Here is a 12,204-nt window from a genome sequence, read left to right on the forward strand (position 1 = left end):
CACACCATATGTTGGCAGTTGCCTTCTGGAGTGCACTGCTCCCTCAGGCTACTTGCAGGTCAAGACAAGACAACAGCTTCCCAGTGTCAAGTAATGATTTCCTGAGGCAGGGACCTCCCATTCAAAAGGAGGCTAAGGGCACCCTGTAGTCCCATAACAATAATATAGTTAATGTCACAACAAAGCTGGAAGTACCTTAATGCTTGGACTAATAATACACAGACTGTCTTAAAGTCCTATGCACGTTTCAGTTTTCACACTGCATATACCAAATTTAGGTATCCAAAATGGAGAGTTATTGAGTTAAAAGCCTTTATCTGTTCCACTCTGTCAGTGTAAGAATCCTTACAGAAACCTGTTTTCACTCCTTCCTTTACTGGATCATGAGAAAAATTATTAAGATTCATACTAAAGAGTCTCCGATGCTCCAACCAGCAGAGGGCACGGATGATGCACAGAGACACTGGTGGCCACATGACGATGCTTTCATTGAAAAGGTCAACACAGTCTTCCTGTTCTCTTTAGTAAAGCAGCTGCTTGACTCTGGCTTACAAACAGAGAAGACGACTCATCTCTCACTAATGCCGTGCCTCATCAGCAGAAAAGATGTATGGCTTATTCTACAGTTTGTTTGTTTTTTTTTTTTTTTCCATCTGGTATATCAGGGCAAACTTGAAAATACCTGAGTAAGACATCATCTCTTTTCATGCTCTCCTCCATGGTTATTTCATTCAGCTGAAAGTTTCTTCTCATTAAGATCTTCAGCTGTCACTAAAATCCATGCTTAAACTGCAGATACTGTGATCTGATCTCTTTGGTAGAACTCTGAACTAGAGATGTGGGTGCCAAACATCTTGCCTCTACCCAAATGTGGAAATATCTGGATATGCACTGTTGGTTCAGGTCAAGTTTTGCTCACTATGTATTTATAGCATCATCACCATCGCCATTTGAATCGTAAGATACATTGTATAAATTCTATAGCACAAGTAAGTTTCTGTGATGGGGTAAGCTGCTTTACTATCACATCAGACACTTGGAAGGCTCAATACGGTAGGTGCTGCACAGCTCCATAATGCTGCTGAACTGGTTCTCAAGTGTGTAAATCTCAATAGGCAAGACAGAAAAATGAAATATTTTATCAATCATTAAATGTTTCCCAGAAAGATTAAGTAGCTTGTCTACAGTCAAATGGGATAATGAATTGTGGCCTCCTGTGCCCCAGCTCTGGCTTTTAGCTACAAGAACAAATGTCCTCTGAGCTGCTAATTGTAGCAAGGTAGCAATATTTTTACATACAATATTCTATTACCAAACAGCCTGCAAAATAAATAATTGCCTTTCGTAATCATATAATTTCTCAAAAGATATAACAGATTTTAGAACAATATAACAGAGCTTCGAACTTGGACAAACCCTCCAAGATTTTTTCCTATATGATATTTTGACCCCATAGATAGAGTAAAAGATATCAGGCAGTGTATAGCTGAATTATGCTTTAGAATTTACCTGCCCATGCTCAGCTGGTCTTTTATGAGAATATGACAATTATTTTTTTCATAATGCTACTGTATCTTCAATATATAGTTTCTTCAAGCTTCCATCAGTATGAACCTTAAGCACTATTGCAGACTTTTAAAATCCTTGCAAAAACAGTGACTGCTCAATTTTGAGTTTTCCCCCATGGAGTAATCAGGACCACTTCATTCCCAGAAACCACTCCCACAAACGGACTGTCTTTATACCAGACATTGCCAGCTGGGTGATATGTGGAGATGGGAGAAATTATTATATTTTTCAGTTTTAAGGCAGCCAGAAACATTTCACCTATTCACTCAAAATATGATAATTGCTTTGGCTGAAACAAGATTTTAAAGATATCAAGATCCATAGCAGAAAAATAAAATAATAGTGTTTTGCCTATAAATTATTTCCTGAGGTCCTTTTACCCATCCAACCAGAATAACTCATTTCCACAACGTCAGCTTTTCCACCTCTGTCTCTAGTGATCTCTGCAGTTAGAGTAAATGGTAATTGAACAGTAAATTTGTGACCGCTGGCTGAGGTGAGGATGTAAATATGTACTGAACGGCCATCTGGCTGCTACCAAGAGGCAAGTAAAGCAGCAGAGTTCTGTAACAGATCCTTTAATACAGGACACGATCAACGTTCTTTCTTTCACTGTGCCACCAATTTTCAAGAAACTTTGAGAGCTGTACCATGCTCTGAAACTGCTCATGGCACCACCAATGCCTCAGTTTTGAGTGGCATTCAAAATTCTGATTTTAACCCAAAACACCAAGGCTAGGGAGTAGCATTAGGATAAAAGGACTGCCTGTATCGAGGGCAATACGTCATGCTAGTGGGGAAAAACCTACTTATTTTTGTGTGTTTGGGACTTGCCACTGAAATCTGTCTGCTTTCCTCCAGTTCTATATTAAGAGAAAAACACGAAAAATAATTCCCTAACATTACCACTGGGTGGCAGGGCCAGTCCCAGTGTCCAGTTTCCTTCTGAAAATGTCCAATTAAATTTACAAGGGTAAATAAATTAGTATATTTGGAAAAAAAAAAAATATACAAGATGAGTCATTTTTACTGTATCTACAACCAGGGCATGAAAAAGCATAAAATTTTTTCATCTTTACAGCTAGCCCAGAATCAATTGCTCATGACATGAATGTCACAAGTTTGTGTGGTCTGACTGATGTAACCAGTGAGGTTTGTCACAAATTGCATTCTCTAAAATGCTGAATAATGTCTGTAAAAATGGCATGAAAAACAAATTTCTAAACATTTTGATGAATTTCCTATGTTTCAATAGTAGAAGCACCCATACTAAATTTTTTAAGTGCCTTGTTTACATCTGTGCGAAAATCCTTCATCAACCAACACCACCAGCATTGCAACCTTCTTGAGCATCCTGTGTGACAACTTCAGAGGTTGGCAGATGGATCCAGGCTAAATGTCAGGTCTGCACATTTAGGGGGGAACAAGCCTTTCTCTAATGCTGTGCAGCAAAACAATCCATTAATTATCACTTAACCAGTGGAGGCAGAAGATTCCTGGTGAAGCCACCTATCCCATCATTGCCCACTATACAAAACCACCATCACAAGCGTCTCTTGTTGGGGCAAGAAAAGCGCTAACGGCGACTCTCCAAAAACTGGGGTTCCTAAAGACCCAAATAAAGCCAATATAAGCCCTGGATCTGAAAGTCTGTGCCTACATGATGAACAGTTTGAGAAAAGTTTCACGAGAAGAGCAGAACTAGGGATGTGAAAACTGCCATCACTAGTGGTGAAGGACCTCTAAAATCCCTCCTGTCAAGGAGACCAAGCCCGCCAAGTCCTACAAATCTCAAAAGCCAGTGGTGCACACGCAGCCCCCGGGCATCCCTTGTTGAGTGGGGGGTGCTGGGCAGCCAGCCCATGGCGGCAGATCTACGCCGGGCTACCCGTCCAGCCACACTCCCGCCGGGACCAGCTGTTCACCTCACACGATCCCCGCGGTTCCCCCGTGCCCATCGCGGTGCCCCCGCGCCCATCGTGGTGCCCCCCGCGCCCATCGCGATGCCCGGGCCAGCGGCCCCTTGGGGGATGACACACTCCTCCGCCTGCCGCCCCCGCCGCGGGCCAGGGCCCAGGCCCGGCCCCGCCCGCCATGTCGTGTGGGAGCCGCCCCGCCCGCCCCCGCTGCAGCCGCGGCGCCGTCACCTCACACGACGGGCGCCTCCCTGCCCGCCCCGGCCGGCGCCCGGCCCCGACTCACGCTCGCCAGCCCGGGCCCCGCGCAGGGCGACCCCGCCGCTTCCCCGCCCCTGGCCGGGCCAAGCCAAGCCACCCCACCCCAGACCCCTCCCCTGTCTGCAGCAAGTGGCAGCGGGAGAAGGGCGGCGGCGCCATCACGTGAGGGCCCTGCCCGGCGCTCGGCTCCCCGCGCAGCCTCGCCGCCGCCGCCGCCGCTGCCGCCCCCCGGCGCGTCCCCTGCCCCGCCGCCGCCTCGCCCCGCGCTGCCATGCCCAGCAGTGAGGCGGTGCCGCTGGGACTGGGCGCCTGCCGCAGGTCGGGGGCGCTGACCGGGATGCTGACGCTGGTGGCGCGGCTGCTGGAGTGGCTGCGCTCGCTGTTCTGGAAGGAGGAGATGGAGCTGACCCTGGTGGGGCTGCAGTACTCGGGCAAGACCACGCTGCTCACCGTGCTGGCGGTACGCTGCCGCGGCCCGGCCGCCCGCCGGCCAGGCGCAGGGTGGGGCGGAGCGGGGGCGCTCAGGGCGGTGGCCCGCGGGAGGGGGGGTCGCCGCGGGCGGTGGGGCGAGTGCGGTGGCCCGGCGGGGCTGGAGGGGCCCGCCCGCCCCGAGCCGGCCGCTCCGCGTCGTGTCCCCCGGCAACAAGTGCGGGATTTGCCTCCTGGGCCTGCGGTGGGGCCGCCTCCGGTCAGGAGGTCCGGCGGAGGGAGGAGGGCGGCGGGCGGGAGGCAGCTCTTGCATCTTCTGCAACCTCGAGAATTTGACGGTAGGCTCAGGTGGGTGTGAAATCGTTTTAAGTGGAAGAAGAAGATGTCTCCTGTGTCTGACTGCAAAGCGTGCCCCTCTCAGAGCAGGTTCCTGGGCACGGACTCTTGCCCATGATTCAGAGTTGTCTTTTCATGGCCAGTATATCTCAGAATAAGTCAATATATTGTGTGTTGTCCAGTTCTCCTATCAGTTGTATCAATATTAATGCTTCTCACAATTCCTTGATAGCACCCAGGATTCAAGTCTGATTGGCATTCCCTTCCCACGGTGACTGATGATGGCCTTGCATCCCTGTTCCTCTGTAACATTGACACCTGCCATGATATTTTTCCTTTTGCTACGCTGAAATATGTTCCTCATCTTTGTTTGCTGTGCCCTCCACCCTTCCGCATTTGGGTCCATCCAAGAGATTTACTTTCCATTGGAAAATGGAGACAAATATATATGTTAAATGCGGTTTATACTGACCATGAAACTTCTCAATGCATACCTTTTTCTGCAAGGTGATCACTGCTCTTAGATGTACTGCAGTGTCACCTGCCATGAGATATGGACTTCCAGATGTTCTTTGGTCCTTATACTGAAAAGTTACTGGATCAAGAATCAAAACCAGCCTGGGAGGTATACAGCTAAAGCCGAAGAGACTAAGACAATTATGAATATGAATATGTGGTATTTGTTGTTTGCTTTTGTATACAATTATGGATTAAGGCAAAAATAGGAGGTTAGTGCGAGTGAAGAAGTGGAGAGAAAAGGAAAAAGAAGAATGAGGAAAGTACAGAAAGCAATGAACGTATGCATTGGGGGACATCCACAATCAATAAACAGAACTGCTATTTTAGTTGGTTTGTTAGGTACCCTGACGGTCTTGGTAACACAGGTCCAAGCTTTGCTTGTGCTTATTGGAAGTGTTCATCTCCCAAGGTGGGCTTTGCTGAGGAAGAGGGAGAAGGCACAACAAAGTATATTGTCTTGGATTGATTTAATAAACGGAGTGAAGAAGAGCACAACAGTTCAGAGACCTCTAACACTAATGTGTGGTATTAGACTTTGTGTGTGTAAATGTTTGTTCGCACATTTATACTACACTACCTGTGGAATGGCATCATATGTGCTCATTTCTCTTATCCTAGTATCTTTAATAGCAGAGCACTGCTGTTACTGCAGGTTTAATTTTGCCAGCAAACTTGTAACTTAAGAATATTCTATGAGGCATTCATGTTTTCTGACTTGTGGAATGTCACAGATTGCAGGTTTTGTAACTTTTGGATCTTCCCATCCAGAGATGACATGCCATGATAATCACTGTCGAAGGTTGGCTGAAGAATTTGGGAGTAAGGCGATGGCTAATAGCGTACTTTTGAATACAGTTGATATGGGGGTGGCAAATAGATTGGGAATTCTGTGCGTTTGTGTGTATGTGGCTAGAGCGTGATGAGATGAAAATAAACATCACAAACTAGTGACTCCTTAAAATGCAACTGCAATGGATCACAAAAACAAATGGTAGGAAATTACCATTTTTTCCATTTTGCAATAGTATTTAGAGATCCTACCATGCTAACACCGAATAAACACCCTTTGAGACAATATCCTCACTGAAGAGCTTGAGCCAGTGGAAACCTTGGATAACATCATTGCCTTTTACTGTGGATTGTTCACTGATGTAATTAAGTAGAATCTGGCCCATGGTTGTCGATATGGTGGGGGTAATGGCAGTATTCATTGTCAGTTCAATAGTCAGCATCATTTAAAGAGGACATTGCAGACTTCTTAGCATGTTTCTTTCATCTGTGTCAGTATGTAATCTTTTTTGACTGAGATACAACCGTAAACTTGTTTGCACATCTTGAATATTCACAAAAACAGGCAATTGGTCATGTAAAAAACTTCCTTAGCAAGAAAATAAAACAGATTTTTTACTTTATGATGCTTACAGCACCTGAAACAAGACACAGTAATCGGAGTTTTTGGACTGATGTGGGCAAAAGATTCAGTATACTACTTTCTTTGCTTCATTGTGTGGGAAAATAAAGAACCTTAAACATCATACTATCTGATTCTGCTCAACCAGAATGGACAATTTTTTCAAGGAAAAGACTAAAGATGAATAAAGGGGACACTAATTCTTTGCATTTTGTCCCTAATACCAGAGCATTTATGATTTTTTAAATTTTTTATCTTTGTGTTCCAGTTTGTTATATTACACATGCTGTATAATTTGCTAACAAAAGTGGAATCCTGACTGTCTATGAGTTTATTTAAACAACAGCCTCCTGAGTTGGCTGGCTGGTCTTCCAGGCATTCTGATGCACAGGGTTTCTGTGTTCGCCTGTGTTATACATCTGTCCTTTTCAGATAAATGTACTATATATTTTAACAAATTCGGCCAGTACCTGCTACAGGAGATAGTTACTGATTGGCTTTGTCTTACTTTGTCCAATTAAAAATCACTGTCACTGTTAGGTACATGTGTCTGTACGAAACTTGGATGCAATTGTCTTCACTGTTTTTTCCTTCCGCTTCTTGAGAAATTGCTGAAGCAAGGAAAGAGGGGGGAAAAAAGAGACTTTCAGAAATAAAAGACAGGGAAGAAGTATAATACAGAATTTAGCAAGAAGGTTCTCACAGGTAAGGTTGGACAAGTATTGTTTCTTGTGTGAAGAGTCTTAATTCTAAACCCCAAAATCTTGTAAGAAGATCAAGTAATTGCCAAAGCTTATGCAGCTTTTAAAGACCCAGATTAAAAGTAGTTTCAGTTCGTGAACACAGACTGGAGGCTGCCTCAAACAGTGAAAAGTTGCAGAAAGCAGAGACTTGGGGTCGCTGGTGACAGAGTGTGCACTGTGAGGCACGTAGCTGCTCCAGTGCACCCCGAAGCTCTGATCGTCCAATTCTCAGATGGGAGGGCCATGTTGGAGCATGGCTACTTCTCTCCTTATTCACATATCCATATTTTATTTCCCCAAAAATACCACAGTGCACGTGGGATGATGAGGTAGTGAAAGGAATATGGGCAGATGGATATGGAAGTGCAGTGGCAAATCCAGAAAGTCCTGCTCTCCTTCCTGGGTGACTGGAAAACCAGGACTACTGTATACGTTTCGGAGAGTATGAGCCTTTGTGTGGGCATGACTGTTAACTGTCTGCATGTCTTAATGCACTTCTCCTAGGAGACACAATACCGTATTAATGATACGTTTTGAAAAGGAAGAATGAATAATGAGTAATCTACTTAGAGCTGATTTCACCTTTCTCCTCAAAAGCTGTCTGCTGTAGTGGATAGATTTGTGTAAGGTTCACATGGGCAGTAGGACAAGTGCCTGTCTTGTAGAAGTATTTCTCTGAACTGGGGGAGGAGGCAGAAATTTGCTTTTATGTTTTGAGTTTATGGTGTGCTGAGTTAGTATCTTGAGTTTTTCCATCTTAATGGCATTCTCTTAGCTTCCAAAGGGGGACTCCTCTGCTGTCACCTGCTCAGAAGGCTAATGTCTGTGTGTAGTACTCTATAAGTACTACATGAGTACTCTTTCACCATTTATTACATTTTGAGTTAAACCACTGGCAATGATAGTGAGAAACTACAGGGAAAAATCCTGGTGCGGTCAGTTTTATCATATTGGGGGTTGGACTAGGTGACCTCTTAAGGTTCCTTCCGACCCAAACCATTCTATGGTTCTGTATTTTGACCGTGCTGCTTTCTGGTTTGCTTGAGGATCAGATGAGGAATTATTTGAAGTCTCGTGGTTTCTGGGGTGATCTTTGTCACTGGGGAGAATAAAAGATCATTTAAAGGGACTGAAATGAGCAGTATTCCTGGGCATGACAATGCATTAATTGAGGTGCTGGCCAGTGCTTTTGTAGAAAATTAATGTGATATTTTACTGTGTTGTAAAATAAAAACTTTAGATTGCAAACAAGAAACTTCTCTGTTATTGATCAACTATTTTCTAATAAATACAATTTTTTCTTTTCTTGTGTGTTCTAGTCAGGGCAGTTCACAGAAGATATGATTCCTACAGTAGGCTTCAATATGAGAAAAATAACAAAAGGAAACGTTACCATAAAGGTAGGTGTGCATGTTTGAATTAATACAAAGTGGATAAATAATAGACAAAGTGATTTCAACTTGGAATGTGAGAGTGTAGGAAATTCCTTTTAAGATGATAGGATAATTTATCTGTTTTTCTAGCTCAAAAGTAACTATTTTAAAAGCATATAGTCATATATTTCTTTGTTACATTAATCTGTTTGATTTCATATATCTATGCCAGGCAGAAGCTTTGCTGCACTCTTTCGGATTAAAAAGGCCATAAATTCTCAGATACTAAGGGAGCCTCCCTCTTCCCTTCTCTCTCTCTCTCTCTCTCTGTCTCGTCCTCACAACTGTAAGTGAAATCTGAAGCAACTTCATTCCTGATTTACCAGTGGAGAGTGCAGTTTAGCTCACATGATGTCAGTTTTGTGGAAATAGGACATCTAATGTAAGTCAGTTGTCAGGGAACCATCTCTTAGACTTACAGAGAACTGTAGAGATTATTGTAGTTTGGTTGTGATTCATGCCATAGGCTTCAAAATAGAGATAAATCGCTCTGGTAGCATTAAGGTGCTCTGTGTTATTTGATTAGAAAGAGAACCTTGTTAATAAGTCTAGATCAAATTCATAACTTCTATCTAAAATTAGGTGAAGAAAATGCAGGCTTTTGCCTTTGCCTTGACTTTTCCCTCCTTTTCCTTCATTTCCTCTCCTTTTTCCCTCAGTTCTAAAGATATTCTTTTGCCTCTGATTTGGTATGACTCCTAAATCTAGGGAGGATTTTCTGAAACAACCTATAATGTGAATATAAGCAGTTGCTAACTGTCTAACCACTCTCTCTAAACAGTGAGCAGGTAAAGGCTGGTAAAAGGGGTAATTTACTTCTGTTGATTGGGAGATGTTGAAGCTGAACTGAATAACCCTAAACCTAAGATGACCATAGGGGTATAGATACTGTGACTGCCTGTCTGTTTCTGGTCTTAATATCTTGCTATACTTCTTCAAAATTTCATATGAGTTAGGGTCTTGGACTGTACATTTCACTTGTGTATCTACTTCTGTGTTACAATCTTGCAAAATAATCAGTAGGTTTCTGTAAAACTGTTTGTATGTTAGGGTGCTTAGTAAGCCAGTCGTTTTGAAATGGAAAGTCTAATGTTACCTACTTCCTCTCATCACCTCAACTTTCCTTCCCACATACCCTCTTGAAATTCACGTCAGGTTTGGCTGAAATAAAACCTCTTAACATTACCCATGATTTGGCCTGATTTTAATTTCTCAGGAAATTTTGGCAGATTGCCAAAAATATGATGAGTATCTTGAAACTAGGTCCACACTGAGGACAGTAAAAGACTTAAAAGGAAAATAGAGTAAAATGTAAAATGGAGTAAAACTAAACTGAAGGAGAATCATTATTGCCATGGTAACCTCAACTTTGTGACTTTGTGCTTTATCATTATGATAAGTATGTTATTAGAGCCGACTTTGGGAGAGAATCTGCCCATACTCTTGTCACAGAGCAGGTGTGCAAGAAGACAAAGTAGCACCATATAAGCATTTTTAATTGACACATTTCCTGAAAGAAAAATGATTGATAGCCTAAACTTTTTTTTCAGTGTAGATCATGTGTGTAGTGAGTTTAAAAAAACCCAAACTGTCACATGATGAGCAGTGTGATACTCAATGCAACATGGCTAAGTCTTCTTTTAAGTAAAAAGTGTGTCCTCCCAGGATACAAAAATTTCAATAGAGAATTTTTTCAGTAAGGAATGCCTTTCTGTAGCCTTGAACAACCAGCTTTTGTGTGGTAGAAGGGGAAAATGTCCAATTTAATGTTTTAATAAATACAAATTATTATACCTTTATTATATTTTTAATTAAAATATATTGTAGCAAGAAAAGCACTTACTGCAAGAGTTACAGGGCAGAAACTTCTGAGATTTTGAGAGAACACCCTCCCTCTGCACACACAATGGAAGAAGAAATTTTGTCTTGATTTCTTTCTTTCTATGAATTCTTCTGGGATGAAATGCGAGCTGATTGAACCACTAACACCTACAAATGTGAGTGTGCAATGCCTCTCATTTTACATTTTATTCCCAAAGATCAAAATTTTCAGCATTGTTTTCATGGGATTCGCTACTAGTTGCTTGTCTACTGGAATAGGTGGTCAAGATTAGCATTACTTTACACAGTGGGTAGCTCTCTCAAAACAGAGGAATTTATATGGCAATATGAGTAAGCCTGTGTCACTTGGATTTTATCTGGGAAAAAATGTAGGTGACCAGAATCAAAAGCCTCTCAGATCTTGCAGCCAGCCCTCTATGCTCAGTTTCTTTTGGAGATGCAGGAATCAGAAAGAGTAAAACTTAACTGAACTGGTCTTTCAGGAGACAGAAGTAGCGTACAAGGTGAACATTCTGCTGAGTAGTAGTAATGCAGCTTTTTCTTGTAGGTGAAGGCTGTTATTTCATGACATTTTCTGTTAGTTCTTATGAACACTGTGTTTGAAACTGGCAAAAAAACCACAGTGTTTCATCGACAGTGAGATTTAACTTCTGGTCTTGGCCCTTCTTCACCTCTGTTGTCATTATATACAAGAGCATCCAAGCTGTCCCTCATCTCTGCTGGTCGATATCTCTGTGGCCAGTTCTGCTAATGGTAGTGCATTCTCTACATGTAAGGTAAGGCTGGTAAGGGCAAATTTCAATTTACAGGAAAATCTGCTTTAATTGCAGTAGGGCAGTATTCATGTTGCAAAACGGAGTATTCTGGTCGGCAGAGAGCCGTTTCCTCTCTTTCCTTGCAGTGGACTTTACCTTCTGCTCTCTTCATGCCTCTTAGCCTCTCTTCATCAAACGTGTTCTTCTCTTCCACTGCCTGGTTTCTTTGTGCCTCATCCCTTTGCATATGCACATGCACACAAAGGCCAAACCCTAAACCACTCATTCCTCAAAATACTGTTCCTGTTCCTTGAAGACGAAGCAACCAATGTCCTCACTTAGTCCAGGACTGATTTTGTCAGTGAAAAAGAAGTTCTAGTCATGAGTCTGTCGGTTGAATATGTCTCAATAACCATCCACGCGTTGCTGAGCAAAGAGCTGAGTTCTGCTATGTAAAGAACATACTTTGGCCTAATGGTAGCTTGATACATTCCTGTTTATCTTCTCCCCAAAGAGTGCCTTTTTAACCAAAATCAGAACTTATGAATATTTTTTTCCTTTGGGGTCCAAATTCTGATTTTCAAACAGAAACTTTTTTGTAAAGGGAAATAAAACCAGTCCTTCTTTAAAGAAAACCACCTCAGAAATAACCTGTTAAACACACTCACTTTCCTGCCCATGGTAGCACTTCGAAACCTCAGTATAATGTTCCTCATGCTAGGGGCAAACTGGACTTACCTTTCGGGAAACCTAAGAGGGAATCAGTCCAGCCTAGTGTGGGTGGCAGAGATCAAAGGTCAGCTTTTACAGTCAGCTTAAGTAAATCATAATGTGAAGCTTTATATTCTACTTTAAGCCTGGCTGTGCACCATTGCACCCCTTTTCCATCAGCACCAGTCATCACATGCAAAGCAGAAGTCAGATCAGTCAGCTGATCTAGGTGAAAGCAGCCTCTGAAGAAAACCAACCAAACCAAACCTGCCCCCAGGC

General features: G+C 42.8%; 1 protein-coding gene across 2 annotated transcripts in view; it reads left to right on the forward strand.

The window, feature by feature from the left end:
- Positions 1-3,731: 3,731 nt before the first annotated feature.
- LOC102087427 (ADP-ribosylation factor-like protein 8B) overlaps positions 3,732-12,204 on the forward strand; it is a 30,939-nt gene continuing 22,466 nt past the window's right edge. The window contains exons 1-2 of one of the 2 annotated variants that reach the window (XM_065048874.1): positions 3,732-4,206; positions 8,504-8,584. In XM_065048874.1, coding sequence (XP_064904946.1) covers positions 4,018-4,206; positions 8,504-8,584 — 270 coding nt within the window. In that variant the 5' untranslated portion in view covers positions 3,732-4,017. The remainder of the gene's footprint in view (positions 4,207-8,503; positions 8,585-12,204) is intronic. The other variant, XM_065048873.1, reaches the window with a different exon arrangement.

This window comes from Columba livia, chromosome 1 (genome assembly GCF_036013475.1).
Source record: "Columba livia isolate bColLiv1 breed racing homer chromosome 1, bColLiv1.pat.W.v2, whole genome shotgun sequence".
In the NCBI taxonomy this organism is placed as follows: domain Eukaryota; kingdom Metazoa; phylum Chordata; class Aves; order Columbiformes; family Columbidae; genus Columba; species Columba livia.